The sequence below is a fragment of the Lepus europaeus genome, chromosome 7 (assembly GCF_033115175.1).
Source record: "Lepus europaeus isolate LE1 chromosome 7, mLepTim1.pri, whole genome shotgun sequence".
In the NCBI taxonomy this organism is placed as follows: Eukaryota; Metazoa; Chordata; class Mammalia; order Lagomorpha; family Leporidae; genus Lepus; species Lepus europaeus.
The window spans coordinates 16655446-16674427 of NC_084833.1; the positions used below are offsets into that span (position 1 = coordinate 16655446).

At 38.4% G+C, this 18982-nt stretch overlaps 2 protein-coding genes and 3 pseudogenes across 2 annotated transcripts; all 5 read right to left on the bottom strand.

Annotated features, from left to right (window-relative positions):
* Window positions 1–931: 931 nt before the first annotated feature.
* On the bottom strand, window positions 932–1575 carry LOC133763683 (thioredoxin reductase-like selenoprotein T; annotated as a pseudogene).
* A 47-nt stretch (window positions 1576–1622) lies between these two features.
* LOC133763684 (olfactory receptor 4A47-like) lies at window positions 1623–2552 on the bottom strand. The gene has a single exon (XM_062197476.1). The coding sequence runs from the start codon at window positions 2550–2552 to the stop codon at window positions 1623–1625; it is 930 nt and encodes a 309-aa protein (XP_062053460.1).
* Window positions 2553–7135: 4583 nt separating this feature from the next.
* On the bottom strand, window positions 7136–11216 carry LOC133763685 (uracil-DNA glycosylase-like; annotated as a pseudogene).
* A 2697-nt stretch (window positions 11217–13913) lies between these two features.
* Window positions 13914–14734, bottom strand: LOC133763686 (thioredoxin reductase-like selenoprotein T; annotated as a pseudogene).
* Window positions 14735–14946: 212 nt separating this feature from the next.
* Window positions 14947–15504, bottom strand: LOC133764319 (olfactory receptor 4A47-like). The gene has a single exon (XM_062197987.1). The coding sequence runs from the start codon at window positions 15502–15504 to the stop codon at window positions 14947–14949; it is 558 nt and encodes a 185-aa protein (XP_062053971.1).
* Between the last annotated feature and the right edge of the window lie 3478 nt (window positions 15505–18982).

Consider the following 18982-nt stretch of genomic DNA (forward strand, 5'->3'; position numbering starts at 1 on the left):
ACTCTAAATGATATTAAATTTAAAATTTTTCCAATTTTGTTCCTCAAATACAATTCTGATATATTAGATAAATTAAACTACTAGGCAAGTGATCTCTACTCAACTAATATCAGTGTTGTAAAGAGATTCATTGAGTGAGTTTCAATTACCCTAAAAATGTAAGTGAATCTAAAGTGTATGCCTTATGAAGTTATCTGAGAGTAAAAAACAATAATTTAAAGAGACGATTGTTAAATATAATGACAGCTGTTTAATTTTTTATTTAGCTAAGTATAAAGGCTCAGTTAAATCAACTCTTTAGACTGGTCAAGGCAAGACACTTGAACTACATAAAAGGACTTAAAAAGCAGTTGATGTTTAATAATTGTCTGGTAGTCATACACACATATGCACACACACACACAAGCTGGTAGACTTCTCTGGATATTAGATTTCCCCACATAATATTGTATAATGCACTGGTCACAATTTGCAGTGTTTTGAAAACTACATAAATTGGACATGGCCAAATTAGAGATGTCTGATTGGACTCTTATAAAGTATATGGGAACTTTGGCTACATTCCAAAAAAGACTGATTTTTAAACCATAAAAAATGAAAATTCATATAAAAGAACCACAGATTTAATAGACTTCTTTGAAATAAATAAAATTGTAGCTCAATTTTCTACTTTTTTTCAAAATTGACTAAGAAAGTTGCAATTCATGACTTCATTTAAAAAAAAAAGACTATTACCAGGATGTATTTGAGAGGGGGAGGAAAACTATACCTCATTATTGCACTCCATGGAATGTGCTGAATTCCAAAATGTGCTAGCACTGAAAAACCATCTTGCATTGAGGTGTTCCAAGAGATACAACGAGCCTGGCAAAAAAGCATCTGGTCTGTACTAACAGCTTGCTGTCTTCAGTACAGGCCTTCATAATGTCAGTCACACTGCTCTTGCAAAATCCTTTAATGTAAGAGTTTTTTCAGTGCTGATTGGTTGGGAATATGACCAATGGTGTGGGATTGAATTCATTTGCTCATTAAGTTTCATTTCATTGTGTGGAAACTGAACAAGTTTACTTGTTGCATGGATGGCAAGTGACCAGATTCCAGTTTAGACCATACAGGTACATTATTTAAAATTATCTCAAAATGCACCTGTGGACATACACTGGTTCTCAATCATGTTGCTCAAGAAGAAAACCATCCATACAAGCATAGACCTTATTTTCCTGGCCCCACTGCCAGATGCTAGGAGCTTGCATGCCAAAGAGGGCAGAAGGATCTTTGCCAACAATGATTAAGCCTGTTAATATTACTTGAAAACAAGAAAGATGCAAGTTTCTATATGTTGGTTGAAGGAGGTAATTCTCTCCTAAAACACACATGGCTAGGTACTGCTGCCTAATAACTTGCATGTACTCCTCAAACACCAACCTATACCCTAAGGAAACACAAATCTTGAAAATAAGCAGCAGCCCATAAATACTGCATCTTTAATCTCTTGCTGGGCATGCCACCCAGGTTGGTGAGGTCTCTCGGGGCCACAACTGATGTTGCCACCAGGAAAAGCAACAGAATCCTCATCTTAATTGAGCCATCCACTTCAGCCACCCTCAGACAGACTGCAAAACTTAAGTTCTATCCAATGATACTTGTTTCCAACAGAGCTTCTTCATGGCATTTGTCATCTCTGAGTTTCTCAGAGTGTAGATTAAGGGGTTCAGCATGGGGGTTATGACTGTATAAAACACACTCACTGATTTGTCAATGGGGAAGGTCCTAGCAGGTCTTGCATACATGAAAATGCAGGGAACAAAGAAGAAAACAACCACGGTGATGTGGGAACCACAGGTCTGGAGAGCTTTCCGTCTCCCTTCCCGGCTAACATTCTTTAAAGAGTTCCAGATGACACCGTAAGAGATGAGTAAGAGCAGGAACACAACCGCACAGATCACACCTCCATTGGCCACCACTAAGAGACTAGTGACATAGGTGTCAGTACAAACAAGATTCAATAAGGGGTACATGTCACACGCAAAATGATCAATGATGTTGGGGCCACAGAATGGGAGCCCATAAATAGTGCTGAGTTGAATGACTGAATGCAGAAACCCTCCAACCCAGGACACTACCAGCAGCACAACACACACCCATCGCCTCATAATAACCAAGTAGTGCAAGGGCTTACAGATGGCCACATAGCGGTCATAGGCCATTGCCAACAGAATAAACACCCCTGATCCACCAAAGAAGTGCTCTATAAAGAGCTGGGTCATACAAGATTGGAAGCTTATGGTGTTTTTCCCAAAGAACAAATCTGAAATCAATTTAGGAGTAATGGCTGAGGAGTAAAAGACATCCATAGAGGATAAGCAGGCAAGAAAGAAGTACATTGGTGAGTCCAGGGTCTTACTGACAGAGACAGTCACGACAATGAGCAAGTTCCCCACCACAGTCAGAATGTAGACAATCAAGAACAAAACAAAAAGTATTTTCTGTCCCTGTGCATTCTGTGTAAGGCCCAAGAGCACAAAGTAAGTCACATTGTTCCTGGATTCCATCTCTTCTTTCACAGCTGCTGATTTTAGATGTTGGATATTGATTCCCTAAAAATAATGGGGAACACATTAACTATTTGAAAAGTTTAATATTTTATTTAGTTATTCTCCAAAAATTCATATGGGGGTCTGTTCATGTTGAATCAGCTATAAACATGCAAAATATCAAGAGGGATGAGAAATTGCCCCCTACAGTGACTGGATACATAATCATTCATTCAAAGAAGGACAAACCAATATAATAATTGTCATAAAAGCATTCACATTATTTTAAGGGGTAACCAAGCTAACGTATCTTAATCATAGTGGAATATTAGAAGCATTCTCAGAGGAAGTACATCTAACTAGAGTATTGAGAAAAAGTGGGAATGAACTAGAAAGAGGGCAAAAATAGAATTAAACGAGAAAAGTATCATATACATTTACTAAATCATAACAGCTAAAAATCACTGAAGGTAATTCACATATTCAAGGTGCATAGAAGTAATTATTCATAGATCTGTACCACCCAGATTGACATCTCAAAATGGGTATCAAGGTACTATTTCTAGACTCTTTATAATGTTACCATTAACATCTTTCTTCCTACCTAGTCTCTACATGATTAAATTATACAGCCTGCCACATTGTTATTCATGCCAAAAATCATATAATACCTTTCATTCTGCTCTTCCACTCAGATTATTTTCATACATTTTAAAAACATTGCTAACGCTTACCTTCAAATCACCCCCAAATTTTATCATCCACAGTACATCCCAGTTTCCACCATTCTACTCTAATAGCCTCTTTAGGTTCTCACTACTTTATGTTCCAAAGTGCAATGATCTACTCACATGACACAGCCCAAATGATCCCATTTAGATAATCATTCAAGATCATATCACCCTCGGCTCAAAACCCATACAATAAATTTCCATCCTACTTTCAACAAAATACAGTATTTCTTTACTGCCTACAGGAATATTAATGATGTAGATCAAAGCCATATTCCCAAATTTATTTCAATACATGGCAGTTTCAGAAATCAGAAGCAGTGTAATGCTATAATAATATGATGGAAATGTGCATTGGAAGTCTAAATGTTTATTTATTCAAAAACCTACATTGTTGTATGCCTTAGAAATAAAGTGGACATCGAGATATTAGATATACTACTAACTCATTTAGGATCAAGTTTTATGGGGCCAGCATTGTGCTGTAGCACATAAAGCCACCGCTGCAGTGCCTGCAAGACATATGGGCACTGGTTCAAGTCCTGGCTGCACCACTTCCAATCCATCTCTCTGCAAAGGCCTGGGAAAGAAGTAGAAGATGACCCAAGTCCCAAGACCCGAGGAAGCTCCAAGCTTCTGCTTCTGATCAGCATAGCTCCAACCATTGAGGCCGATTGGGGAGTAAACCAGTGGATGGAAGACCTCTCTCTCTCTCTCTCTGCCTCTCCTTCTCTCTCTGTGTAACTCTGACTTTCAAATAAAAAATATAATTTAAAAGAAAACATTTAAAAGCCAGGTGTCACATCGTAAGAGGAGAAACGTTGTGCTGGCTAAGGAATCACTTTTTCACCTAGCTCTACTACGTTAACAAATGGATGTACACTGCTTGGATGATGATCCCTAAATAAAATATGTTTAATATGCAAGCACACACGTTTTACTATACTCAAATTTTGAGAAGTAATCATTCATACTTTGCAGATTTGTAAATGAATTTATTCTAAACATTTACAGAAATTATTCTAAACATGTTTTTTGAGGGTCTAATTTGGTGAAACACAGGAAAGTGTTTATTACTGTGCTTGAATGCTATATAATTCCATTTGTGCAAACTGGTATGTATATATATATATATATATATATGTCACAACTTTATATCCCTCTGCAATGTAAAATCACTAGAGAACAAAACATTTTCACCTTATCAGTTCCGTTAAAATAGACAAAACATAATTAATAAGTGAAAATACTAACATTACCAGAACACCTAGCAAACCTCTGCAAGATTCTATGTGATTCTCACATGTATGTTTCACACAAATAGATTTATATTCATAGACACACATATATCATCACATAAACCAAAATATTGATACTTGCGCTAATATATGATAGTTGTCCTCACTGTACACTTGAAGAAACAGGATCATGAAATTCAGTAAATTTTCCCACACTCATACACTTTTCAGTGACAGAAGTGGAATAAGAAACTAAATGTCTTTTATGTTCAAAGAGCTTGGAAAATCAGAAGTTTTTCCACATTGCCACTCTTGCAAAGACAAATAGTATAATTTCCTACATACCAGGAAAATGCATACATGAAAAACTCTAAATTCTTCTATTAACTGCCACTTTCTCACCTTTTGGAGGCTTCCTCAGTGCCTGATGGAGAGCTTTTAACTGACGCATTAAGACAAAGAAATGTGTCTTCCATATTTTGACCAGAGAGAGAGACACTTTACTCCTTCAGTACATTTTTGGTTTCTCATGATTGTGCCCAATTTCTTAAATCATCTAAATATTTGAGTAAATTATAATGACTTGCATTGGAGACCTACAAATAGCATCAGATTACACACAAAAAAAAATTTAAAGATTCTGCATTCAGTAAATTCCTGAACAAAATAAACAAACAAAATGTAACAAGCTAAATTATAACACTTGAGAAATCTTTGGAGGTAATTTAGAAACTCAAAGTGGATAGAACTAATTATTCATAGATCTTGGTTAACAGTCTGCATAAGAAGAGAGCAACCAGTCATGTTACCAGGAGATGCTTCCTTTGCTGTTTGAGTTCTTTCCTTCCAAATTCAAGGAAGAAAAATTTCATTCAGATATTTAACCCATCTCATTCAATTTTGTTGCAAGCCAAACTTTTCTGTGGTATTTGAGATAGCATTCTTGCAATAAGTAATTGCTTGTCTGAAAACAGTTGTATCACACCTTAAGAGTACAGCATCCTCCCCATCAGGGGCCAAAATCACTAGACAACTTATATCTCCTAACCTCACACGGCCCTGAGACCTGCATCTGGAGCTTGTCCAAGATCCATGCTTAATTAAATTCACTGGGATTTCCCAAAAAATATTTAAACCATTGTATGTAAAGTTGTCATCAGGCCAATCACATGACCAGGGACAAGGAGGCTCAACAAGGAGGTAAAAAGTGCTTCAGAACCATTGTTGATGCTATTTCTAGTCGAGAATAAAATATCAGCCTTTATGTTGCAATAGGACATGCATCACTTCCTTCCCCTGCTTTGTCTTATCCCTGATGTGGCTGTAATAACTGAAAATCAATTCAATTATTCAAATTCTTAAGAATTTTACTGAGTGCCTACATGATTCAGATTCTAACCACAAGCTAGAGATACTTAGTTAACAAAACAGAAAAATAATATTAGGATTAACGTTTTGCCTTCAGTGACCTTAAGTCTTATAAGGGAGTCAAACATTAAAAATGGGAGCAGCTTAATATAGGCAATCACAACTTGGGACCAATGCTAACAGGTTGACAAGTAAAGTGATGAGATGGAAAGTAAAGGGGGAGAATCAACTCTGTATAAAATGGAAGTGGCCATAATCAAAAGCTGACAGGTAATAGAAGTACAAATGACCAGGGTTGGGCCAGACCAAAGCCAGGGACTTAAAACTCTGTCTAGGTCCCTGACATGGGTGGAGCTGCCCCAGAACTTCAGTAATTTTCTGTTGCTTTCACAGGTACAGTAGCTGGGAGATGTTTTGAAAGTGGGGTAACCAGGGCTTGAACTGATGTTCAAAAGATTCAACAAGCTATTTGATTTCTTTTTTGAAAAGTTCAACAACCTTTTATTAGCAAACCTGTGCAGGCTAACTCGCTCATCTGGCTCAAAACAGCATCGCTAACAAGATCAGGCATGGAGGCGCACACTCAGTAAAGACTGTCTCTTTATAAAAGGATTGAAAAACATCTCTCTGCTTAAGCATATTTGTTTAAAAAAACAAACTCCAGTGTTGCAGAAAAAATATCACAGTGACTTCAGTCCATAAAAATACAGCACGTGGCAGTTGCTGCTGCCTTAAACTCCACGGCGGGAAAACCAGAGAAAACTCGCCCCTCCCAGTAAAAAACCAACACAACCCCTCACCCCCACTTCGTCCTCCCGGTTCAATTCCCACCACCCCTTCTAGACAGTTAAGGTAATGGGATAAACCAAGGACACCACCTGAGCAATCAGGAAACTGAGCCCGCTTCTGAGCCAGACTTCTAGAAACTGCAGAGCATCCTCAAGCTTCAAGAGAGGACCAAGGGCTCCTTCAAAGACCCAGGGGACAGTGTACCAGGCCGAGACCAGAATACCTTTAGAAGCAAACACGTAGCACCTGCACCTGCCGGGTGAACAGCAGCAGCAGCAGGCACCGGACCATCAGAAAAGTGCACGTGGCCCGCCGTTCCCCACCGGGGGTAGGGAGAGAGAGCCGAGGGAGCAAGTACGTCTTGGGGAAACTTCCCCCAAAGCCACCTCTGCCTTGCTTCAGGCTCTCATCTGATCTTGTCCGGAGGGGTCCAATGCGGAGACATGGGGTCAAAGGGCAGCCCCGCACACAGCACTTAGGAACCGGGAGCTTTGCGATGCCACGTGGTCGCAGACGAGCACTGTGGACAGCAGCTGCCCGGAGCCCACGCCTTCAGTGCCGGCCACAGCTCCGTCCAGTCGATGGGCTTCTTGCCAGACTTCCGCAGCAGCTCATTGGCTTTAGAAAAAATGCCTGCAGCCAAAGAAGCCTCTGTACACCGACCAGGGGGAGGGGTGGGCCGTCTGCAGGACGTGGTGCGGCTGCGGGTCGATGGCGCTGCCCTTCCTCTGAGCGTGGGAGCCCCAGAGCAAGAAGACGAGGCCACGGGAGCTGTGGTTCAGCCAGGACACGGCCGCGTCGGTGAACTGCTCCCAGCCCCTCTCCGTGTGGGAACTGGGCTGGTGGGCGCGGACGGTGAGCACACCTTGCTTGGCCCACCCGGAGAGATCTCCATGGCCAGGATGAAGGAAGCCTCCGTGTCTGCGGACAGCTCTTTGTAGATGTCTTCCAAACTGGGTGGAGGCGGGACAGGTCTGCGGACGCTGGAGCAGAGCCCGTGCGCTTGATTGGGTCCGTGATATGGATCCTGTCCCAGGACGACAGCTTTCACGTCTCTTGTGTCACACATCTGTGTCCATGTGAAGACCTGGTGTGGACGCGGATAAGCCGTGTGATGCTTGATAAAGTACGGCTTCCCGAGCTCCCTGCAGACGTGCTTCTTCCCCTCTCCCCGAAGCCCACGGGCACGTTGCGGGCCGTGGCCTTGTTCCTCTGGATGCAGACCAGCTGCTCCGGCAGAGCGGCAACGAGGGCGGCGGCCTTGTCCTGCCCGGCCCGGGCCTTCTTGGCGGGGCTGGCCGCCGCATCTCTGCTCTCAGCCGCGGCCGCCACGCCGGTCCCTGGAGCTGCGGGTGTGTCCCTTGCCGGCAGGGCTCGGGGAGAAGGAGTTGAGGGTCTTTTGGCCAATCAACCCGAAGCCGACAAGGCAGCGAAGGCGCACCGCCCGGGGACCCGCTGGGCTGGTGACTCAAGCTATTTAATTTCATGTAACAAATTCATTCTTCTTAAACATGCTAGATACGATTCTGCTTCTTCAGATAAGAACTGTGAAATGTGCAAATGCCCTATATATGCAACATGGCATAATATCACAAATCACCAGCAAAATAAACACCAATGGTCTATCACCTCACCCTATTTAGAATGATTACAAAAAACACAGAAAGTCTAACACTGGTGAGACATGGAGAAAAGGGAACTCGTACACATAGCTGGTGGGAAAGTAAATTATTACATCCACCTGGAAAACAGAATAGAGATGCTTAAAAAAAAAATTAGAGGAGCCGGTGCCGTGGCTCACTTGGTTAATCCTCTGCTTGCGGCACCGGCATCCCATATGGACGCCAGGTTCTAGTCCTGGTTGCTCCTCTTCCAGTCCAGCTCTCTGCTGTGGCCTGGGAAGGCAGTGGAGGATGGTCCAAGTGCTTGGGCCCTGCACTCGCATGGGAGACCAGGAGGAAGCACCTGGCTCCTGGCTTCAGATCAGTGTAGCTCTGGTGGTGGCCGCCATTTGGGGAGTGAACCAACGAAAGGAAGACCTTTCTCTCTGTCTCTCTCTCTCTCACTGCTAACTCTGTCAAATTAAAAAAAAAATAGAGATAGAACTTACATATATTATGTATAGATCTAAAATACATGAAATCATTATATCAAAGAATCATCCAAAGCTCTCATCATCAGATGAATGGATAAATAAGTGTGGTATATATAAATATACACATTGGAATAGTATTCAGTCACACACATGAAAGAATGAAATCATATCACTCGCAGCAAAATGTGTTGAATTGGAGGACATAATTTTGAAAATAATTCAGGCACAAAAATACAAATACTACATGCTATCCTTTACACGTGCAGGCTTAAAAATATTCAATCTGAACACAGAATAATGATTCCTATAGGTAGAGAAGGGTAGTCTGGATAGAATGATGTGGATAATGAGTATCAAAAAAGAGTTAAATAAAAACACTAATTTTCAAATAATAATCAAAGATTTTTAAATAATCAAAAATTGTTTCAATAATCAAATTTTCTAATAATAATCAAAAGACTATCAATCACAGTAACATTCTATACATTTTATGGGCAAAGAGAAGAAAGGAAGTGAAAGGCCCTAATCATAATGTAATGTTGAAGAAGGGAAAATTTAAATATCCTGAGATCAATATACATTATATAAATGTATGAAATGTTACACTGTGACCCATCAATATGTACAATTATTGGTAATACAGTTTTTTAAAGATTTATTTATTTGTTGGAAAGGAAAAGTTACAGGCAGAGAGAGAGAGAAAAACAGAAAGATTTTCCATCTACTGGTTACTTTCCAAATGGCTACAATGGCAGAGAAGGGCAATTCAAAGGCAGGAACAATGAGTTCAACCCGGGCCTTCCATGTGGGTACAGAGGTCCAAGCACTTGGGCCATCTTACACTGCTTCCCAGGATACTGGAAAAGAGCTGGATCAGAAGAGGAGCAGTCAGAGCACGACCCAGCATCCATATGGGATGGCAGCACAGCAGGCAGAGGCTTAGCCTACTACACCACAGCACTAGCCTCCATGTTAATACAGCATATATACTGTGTCTACCAAACTGAGCAAAATATCTCCATTACTATTTATCACAAAAATGAAAAGTCATCAGTGTCAGAAGCATTTACTTAGTAAGCATCCTTTTCACAAGAATAATTACTCTTTAAAGGGGTAAGCAGTTGTGATAGTAATTTGCTCATCAAGTATTTATTAAGATTTATTTGAGGCCAACCTTTGTTCAAGGTGCTAAACACACTGGCACATTACTTGAAAACAAATCCTTTATTTTATGTCTTTATATATTCTGACTGCATAGTATGTTGACATCAAAAGCAGAGTAAAATGACTTTTACACTCAAACAAGCATGGACAAGAAAAATAAGACTGATAACTATAATAACTACAAGTCCTCAGAAGTCTGGGACCAGTGGATCAAAGAAGAGGAGAAATGGATTCAGATATGGCCAAGGGGAGAGAGTTCTTGTTGCCATCAAGAACTCCATTAAGTACAGTCAGTGCCTATGTGCTCTTCCTCACATCAGGGAGAGAGAGATTATTTATAACCCTTTAAAAAAATTTAGCTAAATTCCTTAGGCAAGTTGAATGTGTCTATTTTAATTTTAGGGTAATAAGAGTTGGTCATCATTACTAATATTATGAGTATTTAGTTCCACTAAGAGTATACTTAGATCATTTCATTTGATGTAACTCTATTATTCCTCTTCAACTGAAACTTTAAGGGGCATTGTTTTCCAAATATTCACATTATAAATGAGAAAGGTAGGATTTCAATTCAGGATTGTCTTCCTCAAACAAAAGACTCTCAACTATGGTCACAGACTAAACCCATCAGCCATTCCTAAAATTGTGCATATGATAATGATCCACAATCTCCCTGTAAACAAGGAAAACACTACAAATAAGATTCTTATATAAATGACTACTTAAAATGACAATATTATTGAGTTTTGCTCCAAATAATACAGCAGCAATAAATGATTTAATTTTTAGTGTTTAGGAAGAAAAGGCAAAAGAACCATACCAGATGTTCCAGTGTATCAGAAAGAGAAATAAGAGAATGAATGCCGAAAAGAGTTCTAATTTTCTACAATGTTTGATTTTTTTCTGGTATCAAATTAACAACTATTCTATGAATCATAAATATTGAGAATATAATGACCTCAAAACTTCTGCTGTGAAGGATTCTTCCTTAATGAATTGAATCCATTAATAGTCTCAGGATATGCAAATGATCTCTGGGAATATTGCTCAAGTCCACACAAAGATCTCCTACTGCATATGTTGAAAGCACATCATCCTTTTGAAAACCTGTCTACTGAACTAGACTGTGTGGAGCTGTATCCTGGGAATCTGCCCATCTAAAAAGTACTAAGATCCTGAACTTACACTGAGGATTAGCCGCAAAATGAACAACAGAACTATCTATTGGGATGTTTTAATGAAAAATAATTTACCTCTTCACTTTTACATCAAAAGGCATCAAACACAGAAACAACATGTTCAGGCATCAGTATTATACCTGGACTTCATTCTTAGATGCTATGTTCTTTTGCTTTATCATATAAAGGATATAGTCATCTTATGTTTAGAATATTTCTCTATTACACTACATTTTGATCTACATCTTCTTCACAGCATAACATATCTGCATTTCTGGGAACTTAAACAGATCAACATAGGAGTTACTATGATATAACACTGACAGAGCCTAATTTTTTTTTGAGAAGTGGTCACGGGGTGCTGTAGACACACATATATGCAGTACACAAAAAATACAATGACCACAGTCACATGGGAGACACCATGGAGAGGGCTTTGTGCATTTCCTCCAAGATTTGAAATTTCAATCTATATTGGAAGACCTCACAGGAGAGCAAAAAGGGAGAAAATGAGAAAATGAGCCACTCTTGGCAGCAACCATGAGAACGGAGTTGTCCACATAGGATGAGTTTCAGCAAAGTGTGCATCATAGCACACAGGTGGGCTTGCAACCGGGTCACACAGAAAGTAAGCCCATGATGAGTATTCAAACTGGGCATGGCCTGAGCCCGCAGCTCATATCTCTTCTTGGAGAAGGACACACTTGGGTTTCAATGCCTGGTCATCCTGCAGCACAGGGAGGGCCACATAGTGGTCACAGACCAGCCCATCAGCAGAATGATCTCAGCAGGACCAAGAGGTACTCAGTAAAGCGGCCCAGTCATGCATTCCCTGGAAGAGTTTTTTGTTGTTGTTGTTGTTGTTTCCTTAGAGAAAACTGTCAGTTAACATTTTAAGGATCATGGAAGAAGCACAGCTGTTATCTGTAGAGGATCAGTAACACAGCCAAAAATTGTAAAGAATATAAAAGGAATATAAAAGGAGACTTGACTACATAAAAACACTTCTCTTCATGGACAAGGGCAGTCTCAAATCTATAGAGATATATATTGTTCCAAAAATAAAATCATATCCAAAATAACTGAACTTTGTCTTGTGACTAGTTTACATTGAATTTGAAAACATGCATTCCCCAAAATAAGCATGATTCTAAAAAAAAATTGAGGAGCTACAAGCCTTATTGGTAAGACAAAGGTATTATGCATAAAATGTTTACTCTGGGAGTAAAATAGGTTGACATTAGTGAAAGATGAATGGAAGTTTACTTTTATTACACAATTAAATGGGATTTTATTGTCCTTATTATACTATAGTTTGTCTTATTTTACAAAACAGAAGTATCACTAGCCAAATATTTCATATGTATACAACAGAATCTGATTGTAGAGAATTATCTGCACACCACAAAAGATCTTAACTATATAATAAAAGGTCAATAAAAAGGCACAAATAACAATAGATAAAACTAATTCTCAGAAAGACAATTTTCAATGAGAATGAATAAAATTATTTATAATCAATGTAACTGAAAATTGTACCCACTAGTTAACTAAACACTGTGTATTGACTATCAGATATAGATGTATTATGACTTCCTAGCTGAGACGATATACAAAACTATTAAAACGCTTAGGAGAGAGGGAACAAGTTGTTATTCATAATACAAACATGAAGTTATTCAGCATAATTAATGTAAATTTTTGAAAGAAAACAAATTTTCAAAGGACTCTTGGGTCCAAGGAGATTACCCCAGAAGTCAGACTGTCTTCATGGAGATGAAGAAACTTAAGTTGTTTTTCAGCATCATAAAAATTTATTTTCACATTTCTAAAGAGGTACATCCCTAAACTTTACAATTGCTCACTTATTTTTACCAAAAGATTTAAAAGGTAAATAAATAAAAGCTTTAGAATATCAAACCATGTTTACAAATTCTGTGGGTTAATTTTAAAATCTGAGTTATTTGAAATGATGACAATGAAGGAATGTTTGCCAGTTAACCAAAGTTAACATTCAAAATAAGAAAGAGCTATCACTGGGACCCCTGTGACATTTTAAATCACTGTAAAGTCTGACCAATTGTTATCATTAAAAATGCTATTGCCATAATTAAATAATGTCGTTTATATTCCAAAGCATATTTATCTTGCACACCTTACACAATGAGGTATAAAGCCATGCTATACTAGCATTTTTATTAACATAACAAATAATTTCTTCTATAATGGCTATTGTGGTAAAACGTCCAATAACATTAGCCAAATTTCTGGCATGTTAATGATCTGCTAATTAATGTAATTGTTCATAGACATGTGTAAACAAATGTATAAGCAACAAATTTAAATATATAAATTCATAAGCAATAAATATGAAATGTTACGAATACAATAAAACTACATTATAAATAGTTTACTTTATTTCCTTAACACACAATACACATACACACACACACATACACACAAACTGGTAGACTACCCTGGATATTAGAGTTCCCCCTATAATATTGTATAATGCACTGTTCACAATTTGCAGTGTTTTGAAAACTACATAAATTGGACATGGCCAAATTAGAGATGTCTGATTGGACTCTTATAAAGTATATGGGAACTTTGGCTACATTCCAAAAAAGACTGATTTTTAAACCATAAAAATGAAAATTCATATAAAAGAACCACAGATTTAATAGACTTCTTTAAAATAAATAAAATTGTAGATCAATTTTCTACTTTTTTCAAATATGACTAAGAAAGTTGCAATTCATGACTGCATTTAAAAAAATACTATTACCAGGATGTATTTGGGAGGGGGAGGAAAACTATACAGCATTACTGCACTCCAAGGAATGTGCTGAATTCCAAAATGTGCTAGCACTGAAAAACCATCTTGCATTGAGGTTTTCAAGAGATACAAGGAGCCTGGCAAAAAAGCATCTGGTCTGTACTAACAGCTTGCTGTCTTCAGTACAGGCCTTCATAATGTCAGTCACACTGCTCTTGCAAAATCCCTTAATGTAAGAGTTTTCAGTGCTGATGGGTTGGGAATATGACCAATGGTGTGGGATTGAATCCATATGCACATTGAGTTTCATTTCATTGTCTAGAATTTGAACAAGTTAAGTTGTTGCATGGATGGCAAGTGACCAGATTCCAGCTTAGACCACACAGGCACATTATTTAAAATTATCTCAAAATGCACCTGTTGACATACACTGGTTCTCAATCATGTTGCTCAAGAATAAAAGCATCAGACATGCATAGACCTTATTTTCCTGGCCCCACTGCCAGATGCTAGGAGCTTGCATGCCAAAGCGGGCAAAAGGATCTTTGCCAACAATGATTAAGCCTGTTAATATTACTTTGAAAACAAAAAAGATGCAAGTGTCTATATGTTGGTTGAAGGAGGTAATTCTCCCCTTAAACTCAGATGTCTAGGTACTGCTGCCTAATAACCTGCATGTACTCCTCAAACACCAACCTATACCCTAAGGAAACACAATTCTTGAAAATAAGCGGCATCCCCGCAGCATACTGCATCTTTAATCTCTTGCTGGGCATGCTGCCCTGGTTGGCCGAGACCTCTCCGGGCAACCGCCGATGCTGCCACCAGACAAAGCAACAGAATCCTCATCTTAATTGTGCTAGCCGCTTTGGCCACCCTCAGACAGACTACAAAACTTAAGTTCTATCAGATGTGACTTTTCTTCCCCAGAGCTTCTTCATGGCATTTGTCATCTCTGAGTTTCTCAGAGTGTAGATTAAGGGGTTCAGCATGGGGGTTATGACTGTATAAAACACACTCACTGATTTGTCAATGGGGAAGGTCCTAGCAGGTCTTGCATACATAAAAATTCAGGGAACAAAGAAGAAAACAACCACGGTGATGTGGGAACCACAGGTCTGGAGAGCTTTACGTCTCCCTTCCCGGCTAACATTCTTTAAAGAGTTCCAGATGACACCGTAAGAGATGAGTAAGAGCAGGAACACAACAGCACAGATCACACCACCATTGGCCACCACTAAGAGACTAGTGACATAGGTGTCAGTACAGACAAGTTTCAGTAAGGGGTACATGTCACATGCAAAATGATCAATGATGTTGGGGCCACAGAATGGGAGCCCATAAATAGTGCTGAGTTGAATGACTGAATGCAGAAACCCTCCAACCCAGGACACTACCAGCAGCACAACACACAGCCATCGCCTCATAATAACCAAGTAGTGCAAGGGCTTACAGATGGCCACATAGCGGTCATAGGCCATCGCCAACAGAATAAACACCCCTGATCCACCAAAGAAGTGATCTATAAAAAGTTGGGTCATACATGATTGGAAGCTTATGGTGTTTTTCCCAAAGAACAAGTCTGAAATCAATTTGGGAGTAATGGCTGAGGAGTAAAAGACATCCATAGAGGATAAGCAGGCAAGAAAGAAGTACATTGGTGAGTCCAGGGTCTTACTGACAGAGACAGTCACGACAATGAGCAAGTTCCCCACCACAGTCAGAATGTAGATGATCAAGAACAAAACAAGAAGCATTTTCTGTCCCTGTGCATTCTGTGTAAGGCCCAAGAGCACAAAGTAAGTCACATTGTTCCTGGATTCCATCTCTTCTTTCACAGCTGCTGATTTTAGATGTTGGATATTGATTCCCTAAAAATAATGGGGAACACATTAACTATTTGAAAAGTTTAATATTTTATTTAGTTATTCTCCAAAAATTCATATGGGGGTCTGTTCATGATGAATCAGCTATAAACATGCAAAATATCAAGAGGGGTGGGGAATGGCTCCCTACAGTGACTGGATACATAATCATTCATTCAAAGAAGGACAAACCAATATAATAATTGTCATAAAAGCATTCACATTATTTTAAGGGGTAACCAAGCTAAGGTATCTTAATCATAGTGGAATATTAGAAGCATTCTCAGAGGAAGTACATCTAACTAGAGTATTGAGAAAAAGTTGGAATGAACTAGAAAGAGGGCAAACATAGAATTAAACGAGAAAAGTATCATATACATTTACTAAATTATAACAGCTAAAAATCACTGAAGGTAATTCACATATTCAAGGTGCATAGAAGTAATTATTCATAGATCTGTACCACCCAGATTGACTTCTCAAAATGGGTATCAAGTTACTATTTCTAGACTCTTTATAATGTTACCATTAACATCTTTCTTCCTACCTAGTCTCTACATGATTAAATTATATAGCCTGCCACATTGTTATTCATGCCAAAAATCATATAATACCTTTCATTCTGCTCTTCCACTCAGATTATTTTCATACATTTTAAAAACATTGCTAACGCTTACCTTCAAATCACCCCCAAATTTTATCATCCTCAGTACATCCCAGTTTCCACCATTCTACTCTAATAGCCTCTTTAGGTTCTCACTACTTTAATGTTCCAAAGTGCAATGATCTACTCACATGACACAGCCCAAATGATCCCATTTAGATAATCATTCAAGATCATATCACCCTCAGCTCAAAACCCATACAATATATTTCCATCCTACTTTCAACAAAATACAGTATTTCTTTACTGCCTACAGGAATATTAATGATTTAGATCAAAGCCATATTCCCAAATTTATTTCAATACATGGCAGTTTCAGAAATCAGAAGCAGTGTAATGCTATAATAATATGATGGAAATGTGCATTGGAAGTCTAAATGTTTATTTATTCAAAAACCTACATTGTTGTATGCCTTAGAAATAAAGTGGACATCGAGATATTAGAGATACTACTAACTCATTTAGGATCAAGTTTTATGGGGCCAGCATTGTGCTGTAGCACATAAAGCCACCGCTGCAGTGCCTGCAAGACATATGGGCACTGGTCAAGTCCTGGCTGCTCCACTTCCAATCCATCTCTCTGCAAAGGCCTGGGAAAGAAGTAGAAGATGATCCAAGTCCCAAGACCCGAGGAAGCTCCAAGCTTCTGCTTCTGATCAGCATAGCTCCAACCATTGATGCCGATTGGGGAGTAAACCAGTGGATGGAAGACTGCTCTCTCCCTCTCTCTCTCTCTCTCTCTCTCTCTCTCTCTCTCTCTCTCTCTGCCTCTCCTTCTCTCTCTGTGTAACTCTGACTTTCAAATAAAAAATATAATTTAAAAGAAAACATTTAAAAGCCAGGTGTCACATCGTAAGAGGAGAAACGTTGTGCTGGCTAAGGAATCACTTTTTCACCTAGCTCTACTATGTTAACAAATGGATGTACACTGCTTGGATGATGATCCCTAAATAAAACATTTTTAATATGCAAGCACACACGTTTTACTATACTCAAATTTTGAGAAGTAATCATTCATACTTTGCAGATTTATAAATGAAATTATTCTAAACATTTACAGAAATTATTCTAAACATGTGTTTTGAGGGTCTAATTTGGTGAAACACAGGAAAGTGTTTATTACTGTGTTTGAATGCTATATAATTCCATTTGTGCAAACTGGTATGTATATATATATATATATATATATATGTGTGTGTGTGTGTGTGTCACAACTTTATATCCCTCTGCAATGCAAAATCACTAGAGAACAAAACATTTTCACCTTATCAGTTCCGTTAAAATAGACAAAACATAATTAATAAGTGAAAATACTAACATTACCAGAACACCTAGCATTAATTTTGCAAACCTCTGCAAGATTCTATGTGATTCTCACATATATGTTTCATACAAATAGATTTATATTCATAGACACACATATATCATCACATAAACCAAAATATTGATACTTGCGCTAATATATGATAGTTGTCCTCACTGTACATTTGAAGAAACAGGATCAGGAAATTCAGTAAATTTTCCCACACTCCTACACTTTTCAGTGACAGAAGTGGAATAAGAAACTAAATGTCTTTTATGTTCAAAGAGCTTGGAACATCAGAAGTTTTTCCACATTTCCACTCTTGCAAAGTCACAGTATAATTTCCTACATACCAGGAAAATGCATACATGAAAAACTCTAAATTCTTCTATTAACTGCCACTTTCTCACCTTTTGGAGGCTTCCTCAGTGCCTGATGGAGAGCTTTTAACTGATGTGTTAGGACAAAGAAATGTGTCTTCCATATTTTCACCAGAGAGAGAGACACTTTACTCCTTGAGTATATATTTGGTTTCTCATGATTGTGCCCAATTTCTTAAATCATCTAAATATTTGAGTAAATTATAATGACTTGCATTGGAGACCTACAAATAGCATCAGATTACACACAAAAAAAATTTTAAGATTCTGCATTCAGTAAATTCCTGAACAAAATAAACAAACAAAATGTAACAAGCTAAATTATAACACTTGAGAAATCTTTGGAGGTAATTTAGAAACTCAAAGTGGATAGAACTAATTATTCATAGATCTTGGTTAACAGTCTGCATAAGAAGAGAGCAACCAGTCATGTTACCAGGAGATGCTTCCTTTGCTGTTTGAGTTCTTTCCTTCCAAATTCAAGGAAGAAAAATTTCATTCAGATATTTAACCCATCTCATTCAATTTTGTTGCAAGCCAAACTTTTCTGTGGTATTTGAGATAGCATTCTTGCAATAAGTTATTGCTCATCAGGAAACAGTTGTATCACACCTTAAGAGTACAGCATCATCGCCAACAGGGGCCAAAATCACTAGACAACTTATATCTCCTAACCTCACATGGCCCTGAGACCTGCATCTGGAGCTTGTCCAAGATCCATGCTTAATTAAATTCACTGGGATTTCCCAAAAAATATTTAAACCATTGTATATAAAGTTGTCATCAGGCCAATCACATGACCAGGGACAAGGAGGCTCAACAAGGAGGTAAAAAGTACTTCAGAACCATTGTTGATGCTATTTCTAGTCGAGAATAAAATATCAGCCTTTATAT